The sequence below is a fragment of the Balaenoptera ricei genome, chromosome 1 (assembly GCF_028023285.1).
Source record: "Balaenoptera ricei isolate mBalRic1 chromosome 1, mBalRic1.hap2, whole genome shotgun sequence".
Classification (NCBI taxonomy): Eukaryota; Metazoa; Chordata; class Mammalia; order Artiodactyla; family Balaenopteridae; genus Balaenoptera; species Balaenoptera ricei.
In genome coordinates, this window is record NC_082639.1 from 153,424,147 (window position 1) to 153,450,408 (window position 26,262).

Here is a 26,262-nt window from a genome sequence, read left to right on the forward strand (position 1 = left end):
TGCTGCTGCACTGCACCGGGAGTTCGAGGCTACCGCAGCGCCCGGGCTCCGAGGGGAGAGAGGGCGGGAGCGCGGCGAGGGGAGGGGGCTGGGGGAGGGGAGGAGGGAGGGGGGCAGGCGGGCTGGCTGGGAGGAGTTCGAGGCTACCACCGTGCTCGTCGTCGCTGCTGCAGCCGCTCTCGGGCTCCGAGAAGTGCAGCCCGCCGTTGGTGGACGAGGCGCCGCTGCCACCGCCGCCCGCCGGGCTCTTGGCGCTGCCGTTGGCCGATCGGTTCTTCCCCAGTAACTCGGGCCCTTTCTCCATCATGCCGGGCATGGTAGAAGAGGGGAGGGGGAAAGGTGAGGAGAAGAGGTAGGCGTCAGGGTGAAGGGGGAGATGGCTTACGAGCGCGGGCGGGAGGGAGAGGAGGAGGAGGAGGAGACGGCGGTGGCGGCGGAGGAGGAGGAGGGTGTTAATATGGAGCCGCCATAACCGCCCCGGTCCGGCAGTAGCGCAGTCGCCTCACAACAACCCGCCCCGGCCCCGCCTCTCTCCCCTCCTCCTCCGCCCGCCGGCCGCCCCGCGCAGTCCCCGGCGCCCCTCTCGGCCGCGCCGAGCTCTACGGCGCCGCCGGTATCACTCCGCCCCGCAGGGAGGTTCCGGCCTCCGGGCGGGGGAGGGCAGGAGGGGCGCCGGGGAAGAGGGGGAGGGGAGGGGAAGTCCCGCTCGCCGACGGACCGGGCAACCCCAACCGAGCGCTAATAAAGTCGCCGCAGAGGCGCGGCCGCCTCTCGGGCTTCCTTTCTAGGGGGCGCTCCGGAGCGCGGGCGGAGGCGCACGCGAGGCATCCGGACTCTTTGCCCTCTCTGGGCGGAAGGAACGCTGCCGGCCTGAGAAAGGGCCCGGTGCGACCCTAGGCGGCCGAGTTCTGGGTGCGGCCCCCCCTTTTTTCTAGAGGGTTGCGCGGCGAGATGTCAGGGCAGACCTCGGCGGGAGCGCGGCCCTCTTGAGATGCTGCGGAGGACCGGCTGCCCAGTTTCAGGGCTTCTCCAACAGCGTCGAGCTAGGGTCGCGCGCTTGCCCGCGGTGGAGTCGGGCGGAGTAACAGGGAGGTCTTCGGTCCCGAGGCCCAGGTGGCCGGAGAAGTAGGCTCGGTCCCAACCATCCAGACGCTGCAGTTCTGTTTCTGATCCTCAGAACTGGGGCCTGATTCCCTGGAGAGACTGAGGCTTCCGAGATGAGTTCCCAGTGCCGAGCAATACAGCTGTATATTTCTGAAAGGTGGTTGTTTTTGTTGGGTTTTTTTGGTAACCTTTTCCCTCCGTTTTCCTTCTCTTACTTTTTTTTTTTGTCTTTGCTATTTAATTAGGGGAGTGGGTGCTGTCAGTTGTGAAATAAAATTAGGACAGGGTCCTTGCCCAGTTGGCGCTTTCTCAGTGCGCTGACCTGCGGTCGAGCCTTGGAGCAGAACTCTGGAGAGGGCGGAGGCCCGGAGTGGAGGTGAGGCCAGAGCTGCAGCCTGGCAGAGTTTCCAGCCTGGCAGGCGATGCGCTCTGTAATGCTTTCCTGAATTTCATTAGGCAGGAGTAGGAACTGCATTTTTCGTTCACCAGATTTGAGGACGTCTGCTCTGCGCCAGGCTGCCTGGCATTGGGGGCTACTTAGGATTTTCTTCCTTTTTTTATTTTTTTGAGGTTTTTGTTTTTTTTTTTTTTTTTTTTTTTTTTTTGTTTCACGGGTTTTTAAAAGTGATTGATTTTTATAAAGGGGTTTAGCTGCTTTTTTTTTTTTTTTTTTCACACACACACACACTGTATTTTATTTTTACAAGAGATAAATCGACTGACACCAAGCATTGTACATGGATGACCACAACAAAAGCAACAATGATTGCAATTACCAAACATGAAACACACTCATACTATGTCATAGTATTGACATTCAGTCCAGTAATCCTCCACTGTAACAGCTCCTTTACTTTGCAGTGAAAATTGATTTGTATATTCTTTGCCTCTGAGTCCTTGTGGAATTTTTTTTTTTTTTTTTAAATTCAGACAGAAAGTCACAAAAATTATACTCATCCTCATCAGTTCACTCAGTCCCATGTAATTAATTTTTTTTTTTCATCTTGATCTTTTGTTAGCACTTTTATGAGTTCATCAGTTTTTCATTAGAGTTCTGAAAATGCTTATTCATTCAGTTCAGCAGTACAGTCCGTTACCAGAAACCTGTACTTGTCAGAGTCTTTTCCATGTATTTCTTGAAGATGAAACCCTTTTATAGGAACATATTTGCAAAATCATCAGAGTACACCCAGAACTGTCTGTAAATGACAAAAGACTTAAAAATGACCACGGTTAAAGATTTGATGACAGTTCATAATAATGCAGTTGACAAGAAAATTAGTTATTTCTGAGATATACATTTTAAAGTAATAAATAGGATTATTACTTATAACATTATACCAGAACATATAAGATTTTTAGAAATTTCATGTAATGTCTGAAACATTTATATTAACATATTTCCATACATATTTCCATACAAGTACAAATATAAGATTTTTAGAAATTTCATGTAATGTCTGAAACATTTATATTAACATATTTCCATACATATTTCCATACAAATACAAATATGATTTTTAGAAATTTCATGTAATGTCTGAAACATTTATATTAACATATTTCCATACATATTTCCATACAAATACAAATATAAGATTTTTAGAAATTTCATGTAATGTCTGAAACATTTATATTAACATGTTTCCATACAAATAACCCAATGAAAGTTTAGTATTAGTTGTTTTGTTTGTTTTTTTATACTGCAGGTTCTTATTAGGCATCAGTTTTATACACATCAGTGTATACATGTCAATCCCAATCGCCCAATTCAGCACACCACCATCCCCACCCCACCGCAGTTTTCCCCCCTTGGTGTCCATATGTCCATTCTCTACATCTGTGTCTCAACTTCTGCCCTGCAAACTGGCTCATCTGTACCATTTTTCTAGGTTCCGCATACATGCATTAATATACGATATTTGTTTTTCTCTTTCTGACTTACTTCACTCTGTATGACAGTCTCTAGATCCATCCACGTCTCAACAAATGACTCAATTTCGTTCCTTTTTATGGCTGAGTAATATTCCATTGTATATATGTACCACATCTTCTTTATCCATTCGTCTGTTGATGGGCATTTAGGTTGCTTCCATGACCTGGCTATTGTAAATAGTGCTGCAATGAACATTCGGGTGCATGTGTCTTTTTGAATTACGGTTTTCTCTGGGTATATGCCCAGTAGTGGGATTGCTGGGTCATATGGTAATTCTATTTTTAGTTTTTTAAGGAACCTCCATATTGTTCTCCATAGTGGCTGTATCAATTTACATTCCCACCAACAGTGCAAGAGGGTTCCCTTTTCACCACACCCTCTCCAGCATTTGTTGTTTGTAGATTTTCTGATGATGCCCATTCTAACAGGAGTGAGGTGATACCTCATTGTAGTTTTGATTTGCATTTCTCTAATAATTAGTGATGTTGAGCATCTTTTCATGTGCTTCGTGGCCATCTGTATGTCTTCTTTGGAGAAATGTCTATTTAGGTCTTCTGCCCATTTTTGGATTGGGGTGTTTGTTTCTTTGATATTGAGCTGAATGAGCTGTTTATATATTTTGGAGATTAATCCTTTGTCCGTTGATTCATTTGCAAATATTTTCTCCCATTCTGAGGGTTGTCTTTTCGTCTTGTTTATGGTTTCCTTTGCTGTGCAAAAGCTTTTAAGTTTCATTAGGTCCCATTTGTTTATTTTTGTTTTTATTTCCATTACTCTAGGAGGTGGATCAAAAAAGATCTTGCTGTGATTTATGTCAAAGAGTGTTCTTCCTATGTTTTCCTCTAAGAGTTTTATAGTGTCCACTCTTATATTTAGGTCTCTAATCCATTTTGAGTTTATTTTTGTGTATGGTGTTAGGGAGTATTCTAATTTCATTCTTTTACATGTAGCTGTCCAGTTTTCCCAGCACCACTTATTGAAGAGACTGTCTTTTCTCCATTGTATATCTTTGCCTCCTTTGTCATAGATTAGTTGACCATAGGTGCGTGGGTTAATCTCTGGGCTTTCTATCTTGTTCCATTGATCTATGTTTCTGTTTTTGTGCCAGTACCATATTGTCTTGATTACTGTAGCTTTGTAGTATAGTCTGAAGTCAGGGAGTCTGATTCCTCCAGCTCCATTTTTTTGCCTCAAGACTGCTTTGCCTATTCGGGGTCTTTTGTGTCTCCATACAAATTTTAAGATGATTTGTTCTAGCTCCGTAAAAAATGCCATTGGTAATTTGATAGGGATTGCATTGAATCTGTAGATTGCTTTGGGTAGTATACTCATTTTCACAATGTTGATTCTTCCAATCCAAGAACATGGTATATCTCTCCATCTGTTGGTATCATCTTTAATTTCTTTCATCAGTGTCTTATAGTTTTCTGCATACAGGTCTTTTGTCTCCCTAGGTAGGTTTATTCCTAGGTATTTTATTCTTTTTGTTGCAATGGTAAATGGGAGTGTTTCCATAATTTCTCTTTCAGATTTTTCATCATTAGTGTATAGGAATGCAAGAGATTTCTGTGCATTAATTTTGTATCCTGCAACTTTACCATATTCATTAATTAGCTCTAGCAGTTTTCTGGTGGCAGTTTTAGGATTCTCTATGTATAGTATCATGTCATCCGCAAACAGTGACAGTTTTACTTCTTCTTTTCCAATTTGTATTCCTTTTATTTCTTTTTCTTCTCTGATTGCCGTGGCTAGGACTTCCAAAACTATGTTGAATAATAGTGGTGAGAGTGGACATCCTTGTCTCGTTCCTGATCTTAGAGGAAATGCTTTCAGTTTTTCACCATTGAGAATGATGTTTGCTGTGGGTTTGTCATATATGGCCTTTATTATGTTGAGGTAGGTTCCCTCTATGCCCACTTTCTGGAGAGTTTTTATCAGAAATGGGTGTTGAATTTTGTCAAAAGCTTTTTCTGCATCTATTGAGATGATCATATGGTTTTTATTCTTCAATTTGTTAATATGGTGTATCACATTGATTGATTTGCGTATATTGAAGAATCCTTGCATCCCTGGGATAAATCCCACTTGATCGTGGTGTATGATCCTTTTAATGTGTTGTTGGATTCTGTTTGCTAGTATTTTGTTGAGGATTTTTGCATCTATATTCATCAGTGATATTGGTCTGTAATTTTCTTTTTTTGTAGTGTCTTTGTCTGGTTTTGGTATCAGGGTGATGGTGGCCTCATAGAATGAGTTTGGGAGTGTTCCTTCCTCTGCAATTTTTTGGAAGAGTTTGAGAAGGATGGGTGTTAGCTCTTCTCTAAATGTTTGATAGAATTCACCTGTGAAGCCATCTGGTCCTGGACTTTTGTTTGTTGGAAGATTTTTAATCACAGTTTCAATTTCATTACTTGTGATTGGTCTGTTCATATTTTCTATTTCTTCCTGGTTCAGTCTTGGAAGGTTATACCTTTCTAAGAATTTGTCCATTTCTTCCAGGTTGTCCATTTTATTGGCATAAAGTTGCTTGTAGTAGTCTCTTAGGATGCTTTGTATTTCTGCAGTGTCTGTTGTAACTTCTCCTTTTTCATTTCTGATTTTATTGATTTGAGTCCTCTCCCTCTTTTTCTTGATGAGTCTGGCTAATGGTTTATCAATTTTGTTTATCTTCTCAAAGAACCAACTTTTAGTTTTATTGATCTTTGCTATTGTTTTCTTTGTTTCTATTTCATTTATTTCTGCTCTGATCTTTATGATTTCTTTCCTTCTGCTAACTTTGGGTTTTGTTTGTTCTTCTTTCTCTAGTTTCTTTAAGTGTAAGGTTAGATTGTTTACTTGAGCTTTTTCTTGTTTCTTTAGGTAGGCTTGTATAGCTATAAACTTCCCTCTTAGAACTGCTTTTGCTGCATCCCATAGGTTTTGGGTCGTCGTGTTTTCATTGTCATTTGTCTCTAGGTATTTTTTGATTTCCTCTTTGATTTCTTCAGTGATCTCTTGGTTATTTAGTAACGTATTGTTTAGCCTCCATGTGTTTGTCCTTTTTACGTTTTTTTCCCTGTAATTCATTTCTAATCTCATAGCGTTGTGGTCAGAAAAGATGCTTGATATGATTTCAATTTTCTTAAATTTACTGAGGCTTGATTTGTGACCCAAGATGTGATCTATCTTGGAGAATGTTCCGTGCGCACTTGAGAAGAACGTGTAATCTGCTGTTTTTGGATGGAATGTCCGATATATATCAATTAAATCTATCTGGTCTATTGTGTCATTTAAAGCTTCTGTTTCCTTATTTATTTTCATTTTGGATGATCTGTCCATTGGTGTAAGTGAGGTGTTAAAGTCCCCCACTATTATTGTGTTACTGTCGATTTCCTCTTTTATAGCTGTTAGCAGTTGCCTTATGTATTGAGGTGCTCCTATGTTGGGTGCATATATATTTATAATTGTTATATCTTCTTCTTGGATTGATCCCTGGATCATTATGTAGTGTCCTTCCTTGTCTCTTGTAACATTCTTTAATTTAAAGTCTATTTTATCTGATATGAGTATAGCTACTCCAGCTTTCTTTTGATTTCCATTTGCATGGAATATCTTTTTCCATCCCCTCACTTTCAGTCTGTATGTGTCCCTAGGTCTAAAGTGGGTCTCTTGTAGACAGCATATATATGGGTCTTGTTTTTGTATCCATTCAGCCAGTCTATGTCTTTTGGTTGGGGCATTTAATCCATTCACGTTTAAGGTAATTATCGATATGTATGTTCCTATGACCATTTTCTTAATTGTTTTGTGTTTGTTTTTGTAGGTCCTTTTCTTCTCTTGTGTTTCCCACTTAGAGAAGTTCCTTTAGCATTTGTTGTAGAGCTGGTTTGGTGGTGCTGAATTCTCTTAGCTTTTGCTTGTCTGTAAAGCTTTTGATTTCTCCATCAAATCTAAATGAGATCCTTGCCGGGTAGAGTAATCTTGGTTGTAGGTTCTTCCCTTTCATCACTTTAAGTATATCATGCCACTCCCTTCTGGCTTGCAGAGTTTCTGCTGAGAAATCAGCTGTTAACCTTATGGGAGTTCCCTTGTATGTTATTTGTCGTTTTTCCCTTGCTGCTTTCAATAACTTTTCTTTGTCTTTAATTTTTGCCACTTTGATTACTATGTGTCTCGGCGTGTTTCTCCTTGGGTTTATCCTGTATGGGACTCTCTGCGCTTCCTGGACTTGGGTGGCTATTTCCTTTCCCATGTTAGGGAAGTTTTCGACTATAATCTCTTCAAATATTTTCTCTGGTCCTTTCTCTCTCTCTTCTCCTTCTGGGACCCCTATAATGCGAATGTTGTTGCGTTTAATGTTATCCCAGAGGTCTCTTAGGCTGTCTTCATTTCTTTTCATTCTTTTTTCTTTAGTCTGTTCCGCAGCAGTGAATTCCATCATTCTGTCTTCCAGGTCACTTATCCGTTCTTCTGCCTCAGTTATTCTGCTATTGATTCCTTCTAGTGTAGTTTTCATTTCAGTTATTGTATTGGTCATCTCTGTTTGTTTGTTCTTTAATTCTTCTAGGTCTTTGTTAATCATTTCTTGCATCTTCTCAATCTTTGCCTCCATTCTTATTCCGAGGTCCTGGATCATCTTCACTATCATTATTCTGAATTCTTTTTCTGGAAGGTTGCCTATCTCCACTTCATTTAGTTGTTTTTCTGGGGATTTTTCTTGTTCCTTCATCTGGTACATAGCCCTCTGCCTTTTCATCTTCTCTATCTTTCTGTAACTGTGGTTTTTAGTCCACAGGCTGCAGGATTATAGTTTTTCTTGCTTCTGTTGTCTGCCCTCTGGTGGTTGAGGCTATCTAAGAGGCTTGATGGGAGGCTCTGGTGGTGGGTAGAGCTGACTGTTGCTGTGGCGGTCAGAGCTCAGTAAAACCTTAATCCACTTGACTGTTGATGGGTGGGGCTGGGTTCCCTCCCTGTTGCTGTGGCGGGTCAGAGCTCAGTAAAACCTTAATCCACTTGACTGTTGATGGGTGGGGCTGGGTTCCCTCCCTGTTGGCTGTTTTGCCTGAGGCAACCCAACACTGGAGCCTACCCGTGCTCTTTGGTGGGGTTAATGGCAGACTCTGGGAGGGCTCACGCCAAGGAGAACTTCCCAGAACCTCTGCTGCCAGTGTCCTTATCCCCACGGTGAAACAGAGCCACCACTCGCCTCTGCAGGAGACCCCCCAACACCAGCAGGTAGGTCTGGTTCAGTCTTCCCCAGGCTCACTGCTCCTTCCCCTGGGTCCTGATGCACACATTACTTTGTGTGTGCCCTCCAAGAGTGGGATCTCTGTTTCCCCCAGTCCCGTCAAAGTCCTGCAATCCAATTCCCACTAGGCTTCAAAGTCTGATTCTCTAGGAATTCCTCCTCCCGTTGCCTGACCCCCAGGTTGGGAAGCCTGACGAGGGGCTCAGAACCTTTACTCCAGTGGGTGGACTTCTGTGGTATAGGTGTTCGCCAGTCTGTGAGTCACCCACCCAGCAGTTACGGGGTTTGATTTTACTCTGCTTGCGCCCCTCCTACCGTCTCACTGTGGCTTCTCCTCTGTCCTTGGACGTGGGGTATCCTCCTTGGTGAAGTCCAGGGTCTTCCTGTCAATGATGGTCCAGCAGTCAGTTGTGATTCTGGTGCTCTCGCAAGAGGGAGTGACAGCACGTCCTTCTACTCCGCCATCTTGGTTAATCTCCCCGGTTTTTGTTTTTTTTAATTTTGCTCACCAGTAAGTAGAAGTGAGAACTTGTTGTGAACATCTAGTATGCAGATGTATGCAGAGTGGTATTTGAGGTCCACAGTAAGATATTCTTCAAACACTTAAAAATAAAGATTGTCCTGGAAGATTTCTATAGTAGGTCAATGCAGAATGGATCAAACCAAAAATAAGCCTCTCTGGCCAGAAAATAGTTCACTGAAAGAAACAACATCCCTAAAGCAGAATGTCTAAATCAGGAATTGAGCCAAGAAAAGCCTGGGAAGTAAGTATTTGACAGCGTCTCAGTCTAAAGGGGAAGGTCTCCTGAGCAGGTACAAAACCTATCTGGTTTTGGTAGTGGAGGTAATTTCGTCTCTATCAAAACCTGATATGATGCCATTAAATATTTGAATCATAAAACTAAACCTTTTATTCCTTTTCTTACCAAATACAGTTCTGAATATTATTTTAATTCCCATATAATTTTTCTACAAGGAGAGAATGTCTTCGCCGAATGAAATGAATAGTCGTTTCCCTTGACAGTTACATTTTTCATTGTGAATTAACACATTGGTATTTTGGTTTTCATACACAAGTTCTAATGATCATGATTCAGCGTCTGTGGTCATGTAACACAAAGGCCAGACCCTGAACTGAGTGAATTCACAAAGATAAATGTCACTCTGAGGCTGCTTGGCCAGCCAGCTTTCTGACACCCCAACTTTGCAACACCTTCCAGCCACTTTTCTGCAGAAAGGAATTTTTGTATATAGATCAGGACCAAAACATTGTGAAGGTTTGGGGACTTCTGTAACTTCTATTTATTAGTAAAACCCTTAAAGTGAGAAGATTTCACGATTTTCTTGAGTACAGCAAAGAAGGCAGAGCAGGGAAGACTGCATTCTATTCGGATGAAGAAGGGGTCTTGGGGTATGGCATTTTAAAAAAAGGAAGGGAAGCAAGTTTCTGTTTTGCCCCTGAAGAAAAGGGTTCTGAAGAATAATAATAGGCCTCAAAATGGTATCCCAACAGTGAACAAGGACAGTATAGAAAGAGAAAAGTTCTAAGAAAATTTGGGGGATGTCTATAAGGGGTTAGAGGAAGAAAAGAATCTGGACAAGGAAGAAGCAAGCATTAAAAAGGGTTAATAAACAATGTCTGGGTTAATAATGTCTAAGGATGCAGAGTCATGAGAGGGGTTTAAGAAAAGTCCTTTGGATTTGTTAACTAGAAGGATGTTGATTATTTTGTTTGGCTGCTTTTTTACTGTATTAAAATTTTTTAACATTATTTTCATTATATTATAAGTTTGGAACAGACAGTACATTTTCATAGTTACAAAATCAAAATGTATAAGAATTTATAATTCACTATTGTGCTAGACCTCCCAGCGACTGTAAAAAGGCAAGGTAAAAATATATAAGGATTAGAAAGAAATACATAAACCTGTTATTTGGAGAAAGGGTGATAGTCTCTATAAAATTATAATAATTTATAAACCATTTAGTATTAATAATGAATTTAGCAAGTCGATACAGTCAGTATGTAAAGATCAGTTATATTTTATGTACCAGCACTAAACAATTAGAAAATGAATTTTTTAAAAAGTGATACCATATACGAATGCACCAAAACTATTGAATACCTAGTGTATTCATTTCCTGTGGCAGCTGTAGCAAATTACCACAAACTTGGTAGCTTAAAATGAATTCATCTTCTCACAGTTCTAGAAACCGAAAGTCTGAAATCAAGGTGTCAGCAGGGCCACGCTCCCTCCAGAGGCTTTAGGGGAGAATCTGCTCCTTGCCTTTTCCAGTTTCTCCTGTCTGCTGGCCTTCCTTGGCTTGAGGCCACAATCACTCCAACCTCTGCCTCCATCTTCACATTGCCTTCTCCTCTGTGTGTGTCTTGAATTTCCCTTTTTCTTTATTATGTAAAGACCCTACTGGCATTTACGGCCCATCTGTATAGTCCAGGATTATCTCCTGTCTCAAGATCCTTAATCATATCTGTAAAGATGCTTTTTCCAAATAAAACATTTTACAGTTTCTGGGGATTAAGACCTAATGTCTTTGGGGCACCATCCCACCCACTGCACCTAGGAATAAATTTTAATGAAAGAGGTACAAGAACTCTGTACTGAAAATTGTGTTATTGAGAGAAATCAGAGAAGACCCAAGTAGCTGGACAGATATTCTATGCTCATGGATCAGAAGACTTAATATTGTAAAAGTGTCAGTTCTCCCAAATGATCTGTAGGTTCAGTCTAATCCCTACTAGAATCCCAGCAGATTTTGTGTGTGTGTCTGTGTGTGTCTGTGTAAATTGACAAGCTGACCCTAAAATGTATATGGAAAGTCAGAAAATCAAGAACAGCCAAGATAATCTGGAAGAACAAAGTTGGGGGATTTATACTACCAGATGTTAGAAAGTAGACCAATGGACCTGAATAGGGTTCCCAAACAGATGCTTATGTGAACATTTTACTTATGCAAAAGTTCTAAATAGATTGTGGACCTAAATGTAAAAGATAAAATAATAGTGCCTCTAGAAAACACTTATGAATATATATAGCAGCCTATACATGCTTAGAGGATGGGGTGTCAGACTCTGAGATGAAAGGGAGACTTTATCTCTTGTGTGTTCTGTTCACGGTTGGACTCTTTTGCCATGTGTATGTATTACTGTTTCGAGGAAATAAATGTTTAAAGAATCAATAGACAAAACACAGGTAAATATAGTTAAAAAACAATATTAAGACAATGTAACAAAGTAAACAAAGTAATGTTACAGTTATTAGAAGCTGGGAAGTAGAATGGAAGAGGAAAGTTGGAAAGGCGATAGGGGTTTTATCCTCATTTTACAAAAGGAAAAAAATTTAAGCATGGTGATGATTGTGGGCTACACCTTGATTCGCCAACTACAATAGGCACACAGGAAGGACCTCCACAGAGGTCCTGTTTTATTCATTTCCAGGTTCATAATGAGTGTCTTTATGACACCACTTTTGCTGAAGAGTTTATTGATTTGCTCTTTGGTTCTCCTTTATTTTTACTTTAGAAGTGCCTGTCTTAGAATAAGTTTAACTCCAAGACAGAGTCAGGCAGCATGGCCAGGAGACTACCCACCACTAAGCCACTCATGTTGGACCAAGTCTGGTGGGGACAGTCCAAACATGTTTTCAACAGGAAGAAGGAGCTGTGTGTTTTTGTATTGGTTTTGTTTTTTAGAGCCACTGATCCCCAGGTGGGGTGGGGGGAAAATCATACCTTAAGAGCTGCAAGGAACTTTAGAGGTCTTATAACCCACTTTCTCTTCACCCCCTGGAATATTTACCATTTCTGAAGCTCGTCTTACAGCCTCCATTTAAACAGATACAGAGATAGGTAACTGCATCACAAAGTAGATCATTTCATTTTTTTAAAGATGTCTAGGTCTTAGAAAATATCTTTTTTTTTTTTTTGGCACCCAAAGTTCAACTACATATAAGAAAAACCCCAAATAACAGTGTCTTAAACAAAATGAAAATTTATTTCTTTTCATGTAAAAGATATCCAGAAGTTGAAAGTCCTCGGCTGAAATGACAACTGCCATGAAGGTGTCAGGCACCCAGGCTCCTTCTCTCCTACCCCTCCTCCATTCCTGGAGTGTCACTTTTGCCCTTATGATCCAAAGTGGCTGCTAGAGGGCAGTCATCACGATCACACTCCTCACAGCAGGATAGAGGAAGAAATGCAGGAGGGCACACCCCTTCTCTTTAAGGAGATTTTCTGGAAGTACCGTATACCATTTATGCTGATATATCAATGTTCAGAACTTAGTCACATGGCCCACTAACCTCAAAGGAGGCTGGGAAATGTCAAAGTGCTCTGCTAAGAATCAGGGCTCTGTAGCTAAGGATGAAGGGAAAAATGAGTACTGAAAGGCAGCTAGCAAGCTGTGTCACATGGGTCCTTTAAATATTTGAAAACAGCAATCATGTCCCACTTCAGCTTCTCTTTTAGGGTAAACATCATCATTCTCTGACAAATCTACAGTGATACTGTTTTCAGACCCTTCACCTTTTCAACTGTCCTATTAACGTGCTCTAGTTTGTGTTGAATACTTAGAATAAGCCACCCCCCACGACAGTGTGAGATCTAATTGGTACAAAATCAATTGGAAATATTTTGACCCCTTTTCTTTGCACCATATTTTTATTAAGCCATCCTAAAATTAGCTTTCTTGGCAACAACTGCACATGGTTACTAAATCTGGAATCAACTGCATCCTCCAGGCTTTTACATTTGTTAGTGTTTTGCCTGGTCTCTCCCCACTTAGACTCCAGTAGATTTTTTATTTTCCTTCCCCCCACCTCCCCTCCCTCCTCAGTAAATGAGTTTAAATGTATTGCCATTTAATTTCACCTGGCTTGTTTTAGCTTACCTGAAACTTTTGAGAACTTTTTGAATTCTGACTTTCTTACCCAACATACTAAATGACTTGGCTGTGGGCATTTCTACCTGTGATAAATGAAATTTACCTTTAAGGTCAGGAACAGTGTCTTAATTTATATTCTCAGCATTGGGTACAATGCCTATGCATAGTAGATGTTTGTTTAAGGAATGAATTATGCAGTTAGACATAAAGAGCATTTTCTGGAAGAATTGTTTTTTTAAGTTCTGGAATTGTTTATGAAAGGAGACTATGAAATCTCCCTGTCTTTAAAAATAATATAGACTTTTATCTGGGAGAATTATATTTAAATGTGTATACAGTCTTTTAAAAGTAGGCAGGTGATTTAAACAATTTTGCTAAACTTCTAAATCATACAAATATGATTTTATAATGATTTGTTTGGCTAAATTTTTTTTAAAAAGAAAGAAAAAGACTAGACAGTGAAAAGTTTAAAGTTACATTTTAATTCTGCCCCTGATACAGAATATACCAACTCATTCATTTCTTTCCCTTGGCTTCACAAATCATAAAAGAAAATTCACAAATCAACTTTTCTTGCTTAAAAAAGGTGTTTGCAAGAATATTCATTAGGGACTTCCCTGGTGGTGCAGTGGTTAAGAATCCACCTGCCAATGCAGGGGACATGGGTTCTAGCCCTGGTCTGGGAAGATCCCACATGCCGCAAAGCAACTAAGCACGCGAGCCACAACTACTGAGCCCACGTGCCACAACTATGAAAGCCCACGTGCCTACAGCCCATGCTCTGCAACAAGAGAAGCTACTGCAACGAAGAGTAGCCCCTGCTCGCCGCAACTAGAGAAAGCCCACGCGCAGCAATGAAGACCCAACGCAGCCAAAAAAACAAAACAAAACGAATATTCATTAAAATCAGTCTGTAGGGAACTATAGAATCCAAATTGTGAGGTAATCTGAAGATCCGGGGATAAGATTAGATGCGTCAACCTCGGAAACGGATACAAACTAACATTAAATTGACTTGTGAAAGTAACTTGAAAATGTTTCAGAAACATGCTGCTCATGAGATTAGGGGCTCCTAAAATAAATTCTGGGAGATTGGAGATAGTAATCTAAATATAATGTATAGAATAATGTATAAATTTGGCACTTAGACATTGACAAAAACACAGTCATTGGCACATAGTAAATATTCAGAAGTTAATTATTATTATTATTATTATTATTAAATATAGAGATTAGAAGTAAAATCAAAGCTTCTCCAGAACTGACCAAGGAGATGGCACCCCAAATATATACAATGGTCCCTTATTTGGATAGAAATATTCCTAGAGATAACAATACAAAGAAAGAGGTTCCCTAAAGAATCTTAATTTATTAGGATATAAACAGGATTTTAAAAAAGTAACTGTTAAAAAGTCCCCCTTTCCCTCTGGATACAGGGTTTCTTAGCTACATCTTGATCTAATTCCATTACTTTTGGTTATCAGAGTAATGCGGTTCTATTTAACATAGGCCAAATTTGTGGGGTTTGCAGTGGGTATGGAACCCTCCCCCCGTCATCCCCCAGCCCTTTGAAGTGGGTCCAGGGAAGAAGAAGAATGGAGGCAGATTGTCTTCTTACTTCACTATTCTTAGTGTGGTAACCTTCACTCTGTCATTACTGCTGCTTCTCTAACACTCGCTGGTTATGGCAGTTCCAAATTCTGGGGGTGTTTTTGTTGGTCTTCAAAAGGCCTTTACCGGGGTAGGGGGCTGGGGGGGTGTTGGGATGAACTGGGAGATTGGGATTGACATATATACACTAATATGTATAAAATAGATAACTAATAAGAACCTGCTGTTTAAAAAATAAATAAAATTCAAAAATAAAAAATAAAATAAATCCCCCTCCCCACAAAAAAAGGCCTTTACCTCCTCCACGATCCCTCAGCCCTTACTGTGGGTGACTCACCCCATAGGTCTTACTGCTGTAACCCTCACCTGGTGGGCAGCCCTCTTAAATGGAGTACTGAAAACATGGTAAATATAAAATTCATAATAATGGGAGTTATTAATTGAGACAGTTATTAGAAATTATTACTTCTCATTACTTCTGAGCCATGAATTGCATTTTGAAACTAAAGTGTTTTAATTATAAGATATTTAAGCCTCTGTGAAGCATCCAACATTTTATAGTTTGAGATGTAATGATAATGGGTAGGATGAATTAAATTGTGAAGAAAAATCCTACCTTTGTTTCCAACATTTAATTTTATATATGATTTAAGCTAAGAATACTGCAAGGAGATGGATTATAAACAATGAATATATGCCAGTGTGAAAACCAGAACTTAATACTATTAATAAATACTATTGTATTAGAACTTGAGAAAAGCTTCTCAAAGAAAAAGCAACAGGAAACAGTCAATTTTAGGGACCTCAGCATATAAAATAAAGGCTTGTTGCTATTAAGTCTCTGTCTCTTTCTGCCCCACCCCCCACCCCTCATTTCTCATCTCTCAGCTCTATTTTCTGTTTACCTTCATTCTTTATTACTGCAAGCAGCCACTCCCAGACAGGAACTTCCTTTAAGTTCATTAAATAGCAAGGAATGCAGGAGAAACATGGTATTTTTCTAGACCAGTGGCTTTCAAACCTTTGTTACCCACTGCAATACACATTATATTGTCAACCCAATACAGACATATAAATGTGTATCAATCAGCTATTTCTTTGTAATAAAGCAGCCAGAACATCTTAGGGATATACAAGAGCAAGCGTTTCTTTCACTCAGTTGTGTGTTGGTTAGGGTCAGCTGATCTATGCTGGACTCAGCTGGGTGTCACGGCTGATCTTGGTAGGGCTTGCTCATGGGTCTGTGGGTTGGTGGGTGGTTAGCTGATATAAACTGATCCTGGCTGGTGGGGTCTAGCTTGGGTGGTTCTGCCCCATGCGTCTCTCATCCTATTATTGATACTCGTGGACTAGCCTGAGCATATTTTTCTTATGGAAATGGCGGAGGTGCAAAATAGTAAGCCCAGTTGCACAAATATTCTTCAAACCTTTGATCATGTCACATCTAACATTCCACTGGCTAAAGCAAGTCAATGGCAAGCCCTAAGTCAAGGACAGAAAAATATACTCACGGAGATAAGGGGAATGAATATTTTTAAACAATAACCTATCAAAAATATATAAATATAACTGAATCAAAAGTTCCATAAAACAATTCTTAGGAAGTAGTTTGGGTCAAGAACTGTAGTTTGAAAAACAGTTTTCCAGAGGGATGTTGATTCAAACATACGTGATCTATGTCTTAGAAGTGTAATCTGAACACGTAACTGAGTTAATTCTGACAATTCTCTCTCCAGCCTCACTTGACCGGGGTAGGATGTTGGTGTGGGGATATAGTGAGATTTGCATTATTGTCACTCCAGTCAGTATTACTCCATGTGTAGTCCACAAACAAGCTAGTCCACTGATGGGTGCCGGTCCACAAACTGTTCATTACTAGACCGTAACCATAGTGAGGTAAGGTGCCAGAATATAAACGAACACACTGTTGATTTCATTGAGAAAGTCTTACTTAAAAAAAAAAAAAAAGCTGAATGAAACTGCGTGCTTATTGGTGTAGTTGCTTTACACTTTGATGAAACTTCCTTATCTCAATCTCTGATCAGTAACAGACAGTTCACAGACCAGCATTACCCAAGGAAGACCCAGAATCTTCTAAACAGGAATCTCCATGAAATAGTTATCTTGTGTATCTGAGACAAAGAAGGGATATTTTGGAAAAGTAGATTCTTAAGCATTTCATAAATATTGTAGGGGAAGAAACCAGTAATGAGAAAGGAGCTGAAGAAACAAGAGCAGAGAGAGATTAACTGATGGAGCAAGACTTTGAAGAATGAAGGAGCAACAAGGACAAGGTGGCTGGATTGGTCTTGACCAAGAGGCAGTACACTTCATCCTCTGAGACTAGAGAAAGCTAAAAAAGAGATACTTGGAGGTAAGTCTGTAGGAGAGGGTGCTGGACATTTGGGGTACTTCATACCTGAAGGTGTCATTCTTGTCTATGAATTAAGGGTCAAGGTCATCTGCTGAGATGGCATCTTGTTACTGCCATTTTGGAATTGGGATTTGAATTAAACTCAATTGATTTAAAATCCTAGTAAGGATTTTGTTCCACTTTATTCTATTTATAAACATTCATTTTCCTCTTTAACCTAAAGGTATTTTTTTTTCTCACAACCTATGCATTTTAAATAAATTTCTTTTTTTTTTTTTCACATCAGAAACTGCTTTTTATACATTTTGTACAAGGACCACTTTGGAACCGAGCATGTTTCCTCCAGTTGGTTTTAATGGATGGCAATACCACATCACATGCTACACTAGCTCAGGATGAGAATTTTCTAATAAACTTTTTCTGATACTAAAGCTGCTTCCTTTCATATCACCCAAAGATCCACCCCAATCTGAAGGAAGAGAAGGGCTGGATGAGCCCTAAGTTTCTTGGGGGAAATCCAAGTTGATACGTCCCCTCTTTGCAAGGAGATGGGGCAGGGAGAGCGAGTTCTAGCCCCCAAAGAAAGGACTAACAATCAGTAAGCATGCTGCTCCATCCTTCTTATGAGGCCCGCCTGCCCTTGAAAGGGAAGTATACGCTTAACCCACAGGTGTTCTGCAACATGGCGGTGGCTCACGCCATTTCTTGCAGCAGAGCGCGCTGGGCTCCTCCCAGCTCCTCCGCCCGCGCCTTACCACCAGCGGTAGTGGGCCCGCGCGCGGTTAGCCTCGGCCACCCTGTGCGTGTCGTGCTTTCTATTTATCACAGGGCCCCGCTTGTGAAAAGCCTCCAGCAGTTCCCGAGACAGCTCCTCCGGCATCAGCATCCGCCGGAGCTTCTTCTCCCTACACGCAGTAACCATCCACTTCATGGCCAGGAAGTGGCGACGCTGGTCGGCTAGCGGCACAGGGACCTGATAGAAACGGCCACCCTTGAGCATGGGTACCAGCCCAATCACAGGCTCACAGTTTTTCAGTGCTTGGTGGAAGATGGTGTAAGGGTTGCGTGCAGTGGTTGCCTGTTCTTCTGCAGAAGCAGCGTGGTACTTCTCAAACTGCTTCCTTTTCACAGCTTCCGGAGTCTACGTCATGAGGGATCTGGCCAGTATTCTGTTTCCTCCTTTCATCATCATGTTGGTGAATTTGCTGATCACTGGGTCTTCAAACACAGAGCTTGTTTTCGTCGCTGAAGCAGCTTTGATACCCCGAGTCTTCCTGAGCTCCCGCTCATTCTTTTCCTCCTCAGTCAGCTCGGCCGAGGGCTTGCGGTAATATTCCTTGTCAATCTGGGGGTCCTGGTATTCAGGACCATAGCGGCTCCACCTCACCTGGGTCAGCCCTGGAAGCCGCAGGACGACACTCCGCACGCCCAGCAGAAAGCCCGACCACCCTCGTGCAGCCTTCAGCGCGGCGGCAGCCATCTGCTGGCCAATAAATTTCTTTTCCTCAATATTTTGTTATGAGAATTAGCAAACATACAGAAATGTAGAAAGAATTATACAGGGAGAATTAATTTACCTACCACCTGGATTCTACAATTTATTTTTATGTTATGTCAATTTCTGTTTGAGGCCAATTTGGAAATAGAATGGTTATTATTTTGTTTACCGAAGTTAGTAAATACTAGTGAAGACTTTGGAAAGGGAATCATTTCTAATTCAACAGGTCAAGTATGAATGTTCTTGGCTTCTGTTTTGATCAGGGTTCTTCAGAGAAGATGGATCCATCTATCATCTATCTATCTATCTATTTATCCATCTAGCTATCGTATGTATATTGGCTCCTGTGATTATGGAGACTGGAAAGTCCCAAGATCTGCAGGGTGAGTTGGCAAGCTGGAGACCCAGGCGGGCAGATGGTGTAGTTCTAGTCCAAAGAGCCTATGATTCAGCTCAAGTCTGAAGGCAGGAAAAATGCTGATGTCCCAGTTCAAAGCCCATCAGACAGTAGGAATTCTCTCACTTGGAAGAGGTTCAGCGTTTTTGTTCTATTCAGGTCTTCAACTGATTGGATGAGACCCACCCACATTGGGGAGAACAATCTGCTCTACTCAGGCTAAGGATTTAAGTGTTAATCTCATCCAAAAACTCCTTCACAGAAACACCCAAAATAATGTTTGACCAAGTATCTGGGCACCCTGTGGACCGGTCAAGTTGACACATGAAATTAACCGTCACAGCCTCTTTATGCTATGTATACTTAGGAGAACAGTATTCATCCCCAACCTACCTCTCAGGTTGCCCCTTCCCCACCCTCCCAGAGGAAAAATCATTGTAACACTCTTGTTTCTGGAAGATATGGCATATTTACTTTGTAAGTTTTGTGAACCCACCACTGAATATCCTTAGGGGTTTAACACCTCACTGTGAATAATACTATTTTAAACAAGTCTTATGTAATTGTATATTTTTTTCTCTACAAACACATATAAAACTATTTCCAATTTCTGTGGAATGGAATAAAATATAAATATACATGCAATTATTTTAACCAACCAAATGTTTTAAATTTTTAACTATTATGAAACAAAAGCTGTGTTTTAAGGTGTTACATTGTTAGGTTTTCAGACTAACTCAGTCTTCATATTTTTCTTCCTATTTATTAATAAACCAGAAATGGCTTTCCTGGTTCTTAAATATTTTTCTACTTTTTCACAATTTCTTAGTTTGAAGGAGCATGTAAGTCACAAACTACATTCAGTGAATCTAGAGGCTTTAAAATTCATTCCTTCATTATTCCACGAACATTTATCCATCATAATTTTGAGCTATTTGGAACACAAAGATGAAAAATGCATAGTCCATGACCTTAAGGGGCTCATAATCTTGAATTGTAATCTTGCCTCTCACCCTCCACTTGGGGTTTGTCTGCTGGCTCCATGGTGAAGAACACTGTGGAAACCCACCATGGTGCTCATGTTTATGCAGCCCAGAAGTAGTGGGGCTCACACCCTTGGGGGGACCTTTGAGCAATGGGGGATGGGATTTGACTGAAGAATATTACCCCCCTTTTATCCCTAATTGATTGTCCTGAGATGCATTTCAGGGGACTCCTTAGTAGTCCCACTGGATCCCACAGCCAGTCACCCATAGTGATGGCCAACTTGATGACGCATCGTTGCATCAGTTTTCCATCTTCCCTGCCTCTATCCCCCATCCCTTGCTCCTGCTCCCTAGTTCACATTCCTCAATAAAGAACTAGACTTCAGGGCTTCCCTGGTGGTGCAGTGGTTAAGAATCCGCCTGCCAATGCAGGAGACACGGGTTTATGCCCTGTTCCGGGAAGATCCCACATGCCGCGGAGCAACTAAGCCCGTGTGCCACAACTGCTGAGCCTGCACTCTAGAGCCCACAGGCCACAACTACTGAGCCCACGTGCTGCAACTACTGAAGCCCGCACGCCTTGAGCCCATGCTCCACAGCAAGAGAAGCCACTGCAGTGAGAAGCCCGCGCACCGCAACGAAGAGTAGCCCCCACTTGCCGCAACTAGAGAAAGCCTGCATGTAGCAACGAAGACCCAACGCAGTGAAAATAAATAAATAAATAAAATAAATAAAGAAATAGAAAAAAAAAAAGAATGTAGACTTCAACCTTTGTTTCAGGCTCTGCTTTCTGAGGAAGTAGGCTAAGATTCTACCTTTCTTCTTTTCAGCCTCTTTCTTTAATTCTTTCCCCTGAAAATCCTACCAACCTTTTGGTAAACCAAGGAGGGGCACGACTCCCTGGATTCATCCTTCTTGCCTCATTTGTACAATTCTATAAATTTCTGTCATTCGATCTGAAGTTGTGCCCTGTGGTTTTAGAGGCTGGTCAGGCATGCTAAGTCCCACAGATTTTTTTTGACATGTAGCAGTGGGGAGATTTGACACACCTGCTCTCATAGTGGGTCCAAGACAGATGTAGGACTTCTGGGTTGGGTCCTCTCTTTGATGTACCTATCGGTGTAAATTGCAGAACTGTTGTTCTACTACTGTACCTGATGACACAAACGTGAAAACACCATTGCGCAGGCAGCTTCTAAAATGGTTCCTGGTGATCTGTGCTCCAGATACTCACTCCGTTGTATATTCCCTTCCCCTTGGGTGTGAGTGGAACCCAGTGACTTGACTCTAATAAATAGAACAGAGCAAACATGATGGGTTGTCGCTACTGAGATTAGGTTATAAAAGACTGACTCCCATCCTGTTCACACTTTCCCTTTGGGTCTTCCCACTTGTCTCTCTGATGAAGCCAGCTGCCATGTTGTGAGATACCCTGTAGAGAAGACCACATGGTAAGAAACTGAGGGAAGCCAACGGCCAATAGTCAGCAAGGAACTGAGACCTTCAGCCCAACAGCTCGTGACAAACTAAATCCTGCCAACAATCAATGTGAGTGAGCTTGGAAGCACATTCTTCCTCAGCTCATCCTTGCGATTACTACAGCCTCGGGCAACACCTTAACAGCAGCCCTGTGAGAGATCCTGACCCAGAGGACCCAGCTAACCCATGCTCTGATTCCTGACCCGTGTGAACTGTGAGATAATACATGTTATATTAAATAATATATTGTTTAAAACAAACATTAATTCTCTGGAACGGTTAAATCTAAAGCCTTAAAGAAGAAGGGCATGTTTGGGACTTGAGATAGGCTACATGAGATTTGAAGTGGGCTGCCTTCCACAGCCCACCCGTCTTGGAATCAATTAGTTATTTTAAATTGTAGAATATTTAATTCCTTTTATACTTTCTCTTTGGACCTTCAGATGATATGGGAGCTGTCAGGATTCCTATCTTAGTTAAAGAGACCACGAAAATGATGGTTTTAAGTAGTTTCTTTCAAAAAGAAGAAGACTCATCCTATTTTTATGGTTGTGTGACCACCTCTTCCTCTCTTTATTTTTTTATTTATTTACTTATTTAATATTTTGGCTGCGTTGGGTCTTCGATGATGCATGCAGGCTTTCTCTAGTTGCGGTGAGTAGGGGCTACTCTTCCTTGCGGTGCTTCTCATTGCGGTGGCTTCTCTTGTTGCAGAGCACAGGCTCTAGGTGTGTGGGCTTCAGTAGTTGTGGCACACAGCCTCAGTAGTTGTGGCACATGGGCTTAGCTGCTCCACGGCATGTGGGATCTACCCGGACCAGAGCTCGAACCTGTGTCCCCTGCATTGGCAGGCGGATTCTTAACCACTGTGCCACCAGGGAAACCCACCTCTTCCTCTCTTTAAAGCATTCATTCATTTATTCAGCAAATGTTAATTGAGAACCTACTACAGTGTGCACCACTTCCTCTGCCTGAGGTTGGGGTTACAAGGATCAACTGGACCTGGTCTTATTTTTAAATTACTATTATTGGAGTAAAATTGCTTTACAATGTTGTGTTAGCTTCTGCTGTACAATGAAGTGAATCAACTACATGTATACCTATATCCCCTCCCTCTTGGACCTCCCTCCCACCCCCCCCATCCCACCCATCTAGGTCGTCACAGAGCACCGAGCACAGAGCACTGTTGCTACATGCAGGCTTTTCCCTGTGCTATATGGTAGGTTCCCACTAACTATCTATTTTACACATGGTAGTGTATTTATGTCAAACCTAGTCTCCAAATTGGTCCCACCCACCCCTTTCCCCCCAGGTCCACATGTCCATTCCCTACGTCTACATCTCTATTCCTGCCCTACAAATAGGTTCATCTATACCATTTTTCTAAATTCCACATATACACGTTAATATACGATATTTGTTTTTCTCTTTCTGACTTACTTCACTCTGTATGACAGACTCTAGGTCCATCCACATCTCCACAAATGACCCAGTTTTGTTCCTTTGCATGGTTGAGTAATATTCCATTGAATATATGTACCACACCTTCTTTATCCATTCATCTATCATTGGACATTTAGGTTGTTTCCATGTCCTGGCTATTGTAAATAGTCCTGCAATGAACACTGGGGTACATGTGTCCTTTTGAATTATGGTTTTCTCAGGGTATATGCTCAGGAGTGGGATTGCTGGGTCATATGGTAGTTCTATTTTTAGTTTTTTAAGGAACCTCCATACTGTTCTCCATAGTGGCTGTATCAATTTACATTCCCACCAACAGTGCAAAAGGGTTCACTTTTCTCCACACCCTCTCCAGCATTTATTGTTTGTAGATTTTTTGATGATGGCCATTCTGACCGGTGTGTGGTGTTACCTCATTGTAGTTTTGATTTGCATTTCTCTAATAATTAGTGATGTTGAGCATCTTTTCATGTGCCTCTTGGCCATCTGTAGTCTTCTTTGGTGAAATGTCTATTTAGGTCTTCTGCCCATTTTTTAATTGGGTTGTGTGTTTTTTTGATATTGAGCTGCATGAGCTGTTTGTATATTTTGGAGATTAATCCTTTGTCCGTTGCTTCATTTGCAAATATTTTCTCCCATTCTGAGGGTTGTCTTTTCATCTTATTTATGGTTTCCTTTGCTGTGCAAAAGCTTTTAAGTTTCATTAGGTCCCATTTGTTTATTTTTGTTTTTATTTTCATTACTCTAGGATGTGGGTCAAAACAGATCTTGCTGTGGTTTATGTCAAAGAGTGTTTTTCCTGTCCGGTCTTACATTTAGGTCTTTAATCCATTTGGAGTTTATTTTTGTGCATGGTGTTAGGGAGTGTTCTAATTTCATTCTTTTACATGTAGCTGTCCAGTTTTCCCAGCACCACTTATTGAAGGGGCTGTCTTTTCTCCATTGTATGTTCTTGCCTCCTTTGTTATAAATTAGGTGACCATACGTGTGTGGGTTTATCTCTGGGCTTTCTATCCTGTACCACTGATCTATATTTCTGTTTTTGTGCCAGTACCATACTGTCTTGATTACTGTAGCTTTGTAGTATAGTCTGAAGTCAGGGAGCCTGATTCCTCCAACTCTGTTTTTCTTTCTCAAGATTGCTTTGTAGACCTGGTCTCTAGAGATGGAGTCTGCAAGTGCACAAGACCGTTAAATACAGGGGTGAGGGCCACACTAGGATGAGCTTCAGTAGCTATGGAAACATGGAGGGGGGATCCTATAAGACTTTCTGTAGGACCTGATTTCTGAATTGAGTCCTGAAGAACAAGCAGTAGACAGCCAGATGGAGTAAATAGAAGGGAGTCTCAGGCAAGAGAGGAACAGCATGTGCAAAGGCCCAGAACCTCCATCTTTGGGTTATTCTAGTCCATCTTTTCTGTGTTTTTAATGTCTCTCTTTCCATTTGGCCCCTTTTCCATGTCTTATAAACTTGTTAATGTTTCTTATATTCAAAAGCAATGCAAAAAATAATCCCTCCCTCAACATTGTGGCCTCCTCAGGCTACTGTTCTATCTTCCTCTTTCTCAATGTAGGCATGCTCCTTGAAAGAATATAGGACCTACCTCAAGTCCCTTACCTCCCATTCCATCTTTAACCTGAGGACACAGGAGGCCTTCATGGGAAAGAGGGGAGGGTTACAAGGAAAAGAACAAATGGTAATTCTGGAAGGTGAAGGATAATGTGAAGACAAGAATTCACCCTGTATGTGTTCAAATGAAAGTTCTGAGAACTTTGGTAATGAACAAAGAGGAAAGACTTTTGAATAACTTTCCAGATGTGTTCCAGGCAATTGTGATAAAGAAAGGGGATTTTGTTGAAGTTTTAAGTAAGTATTTCTCTTTGGGGATTTTCTTCAGAGGGTATAGTAAAGATTTGAATTTCTATTTTAATTACTTCAGGTTGCTGGATTTGTGATTCTTTTAATGCTGGGACTGAACCGCACATCTGCCTTGTATTATGTGGATTACATTTCACTTTTAAGCAAGTAAATGCAATATCGGTTTTTAAAAAAATTTTTAGTGTTTCATATACTATGATATTTTAAGGTACCAGAAGATCAGTATTTTTTGTTGGAATAAAACCATTATTCTAAAAATTTCTGAAATTTGAATCATTACATATTAAACTGGATTACAATTTCTAATCAAACTGTTTCACTTGTTTAGATAAAAGTCTTCACTGTCTCCATAATTCTTAAGAGGAAGAATTAATGACAATTGAAAGGAAAATCTCCTATTGGAAGAATAATACTTATTTGTGTTCCAGGAACTTCTGAACAAATAGAATATGAAAATGCCAGTATTGAAATTAATGCAAGAAACTCTCTGCATGGAATCCCACTATGAAACTAAAGAAGCCAAAAGGGAACTGTAATATCTCTTTTGAAAGAATTAGAGAAACAGCTTGCTGTCAACAAAAAGATCACAACCCATGGAAAAGATAGCTATTAAAAATATGTCATTAAAGTCAACAAGAGAGAGACAGAGAGAGACAGAGACAAAGATCATTTGGAGATGGAGTAAAAAGAAAATATCTGGAGTTAGCTAATAACCAATATGTCCTCTTCCAACTAGTGTAGAATTAGAAAGAGCTTTCTCAGCAACTGGAAAAATGTGCACAAAAATAAGTTCACTATCTAATAAAAACCAATTGGCACTTAAAGAAACATCTTTCTTAAAAAAAAAAGATATCATATTTCATCTTCTATTTTTCATGATTAATTACATTTTCTTTATTTCATGTAGTGTGTATATTAGTTTGTAACACTTCATTTGTTTTACCTGCCAACCACTGATATTGGTAATGATTTATATTTAATGTTTAAATTTTTGTAATTTTTCATTTTACTTAATGTATGATTTTAAAATTTAAACTGCATTAAATACCTAGTCTTAACATTTTAATTTATGAATTAAAAAGCTTCAAAACAGAAATACTAGTATGTTAGGTATTATTTGAATCAAGTATCCCAGTTCTGCTATTATTCATGTTCTCTGGTATTGCAATGATTTTTTTAAAGATGCAGTTCTCTCATAAGATCATCTCTGATTCCACCCCAGGGAAACTATGGGTTTTACTCCCCTGAGTAGATTGTGCAGATCCGTTGATAATAACCACAATACTTCATTTAAATGATGTATTTATCTGTTTCCTTCTATTGTGTCACAAAATCCTTGAATATTTATAAAACAGGAAGTAATTTTCTTAATTACAATGGGGAAATACTCTTTTCAGGCTTGTTGAGTGT

General features: G+C 40.6%; 1 protein-coding gene, 1 long non-coding RNA gene and 1 pseudogene across 7 annotated transcripts in view; 1 reads left to right on the forward strand and 2 right to left on the reverse strand.

The window, feature by feature from the left end:
* RCOR3 (REST corepressor 3) overlaps window positions 1-565 on the reverse strand; it is a 50,438-nt gene extending 49,873 nt beyond the window's left edge. For 2 of the 5 annotated variants that reach the window (XR_009505721.1, XM_059938643.1), the window contains exon 1: window positions 148-565. Coding sequence is in view for 4 of the 5 variants with exons in the window: in XM_059938643.1 (XP_059794626.1) it covers window positions 148-316 (169 nt within the window). In the remaining variant the exon portion in view is untranslated. The remainder of the gene's footprint in view (window positions 1-147) is intronic. The other 3 variants (XM_059938652.1, XM_059938670.1, XM_059938662.1) reach the window with 3 other exon arrangements.
* On the forward strand, window positions 118-25,794 carry LOC132374695 (uncharacterized). 2 transcript variants are annotated; one of them, XR_009505723.1, is made up of 3 exons: window positions 118-339; window positions 16,972-17,152; window positions 25,281-25,794. It is a non-coding gene; the product is annotated as an uncharacterized LOC132374695 (long non-coding RNA). The 2 variants fall into 2 exon arrangements; XR_009505726.1 differs by lacking the exon at window positions 25,281-25,794 and adding an exon at window positions 18,914-19,735.
* LOC132374690 (small ribosomal subunit protein uS7m-like) lies at window positions 17,904-18,632 on the reverse strand (annotated as a pseudogene).
* Window positions 25,795-26,262: the final 468 nt, after the last annotated feature.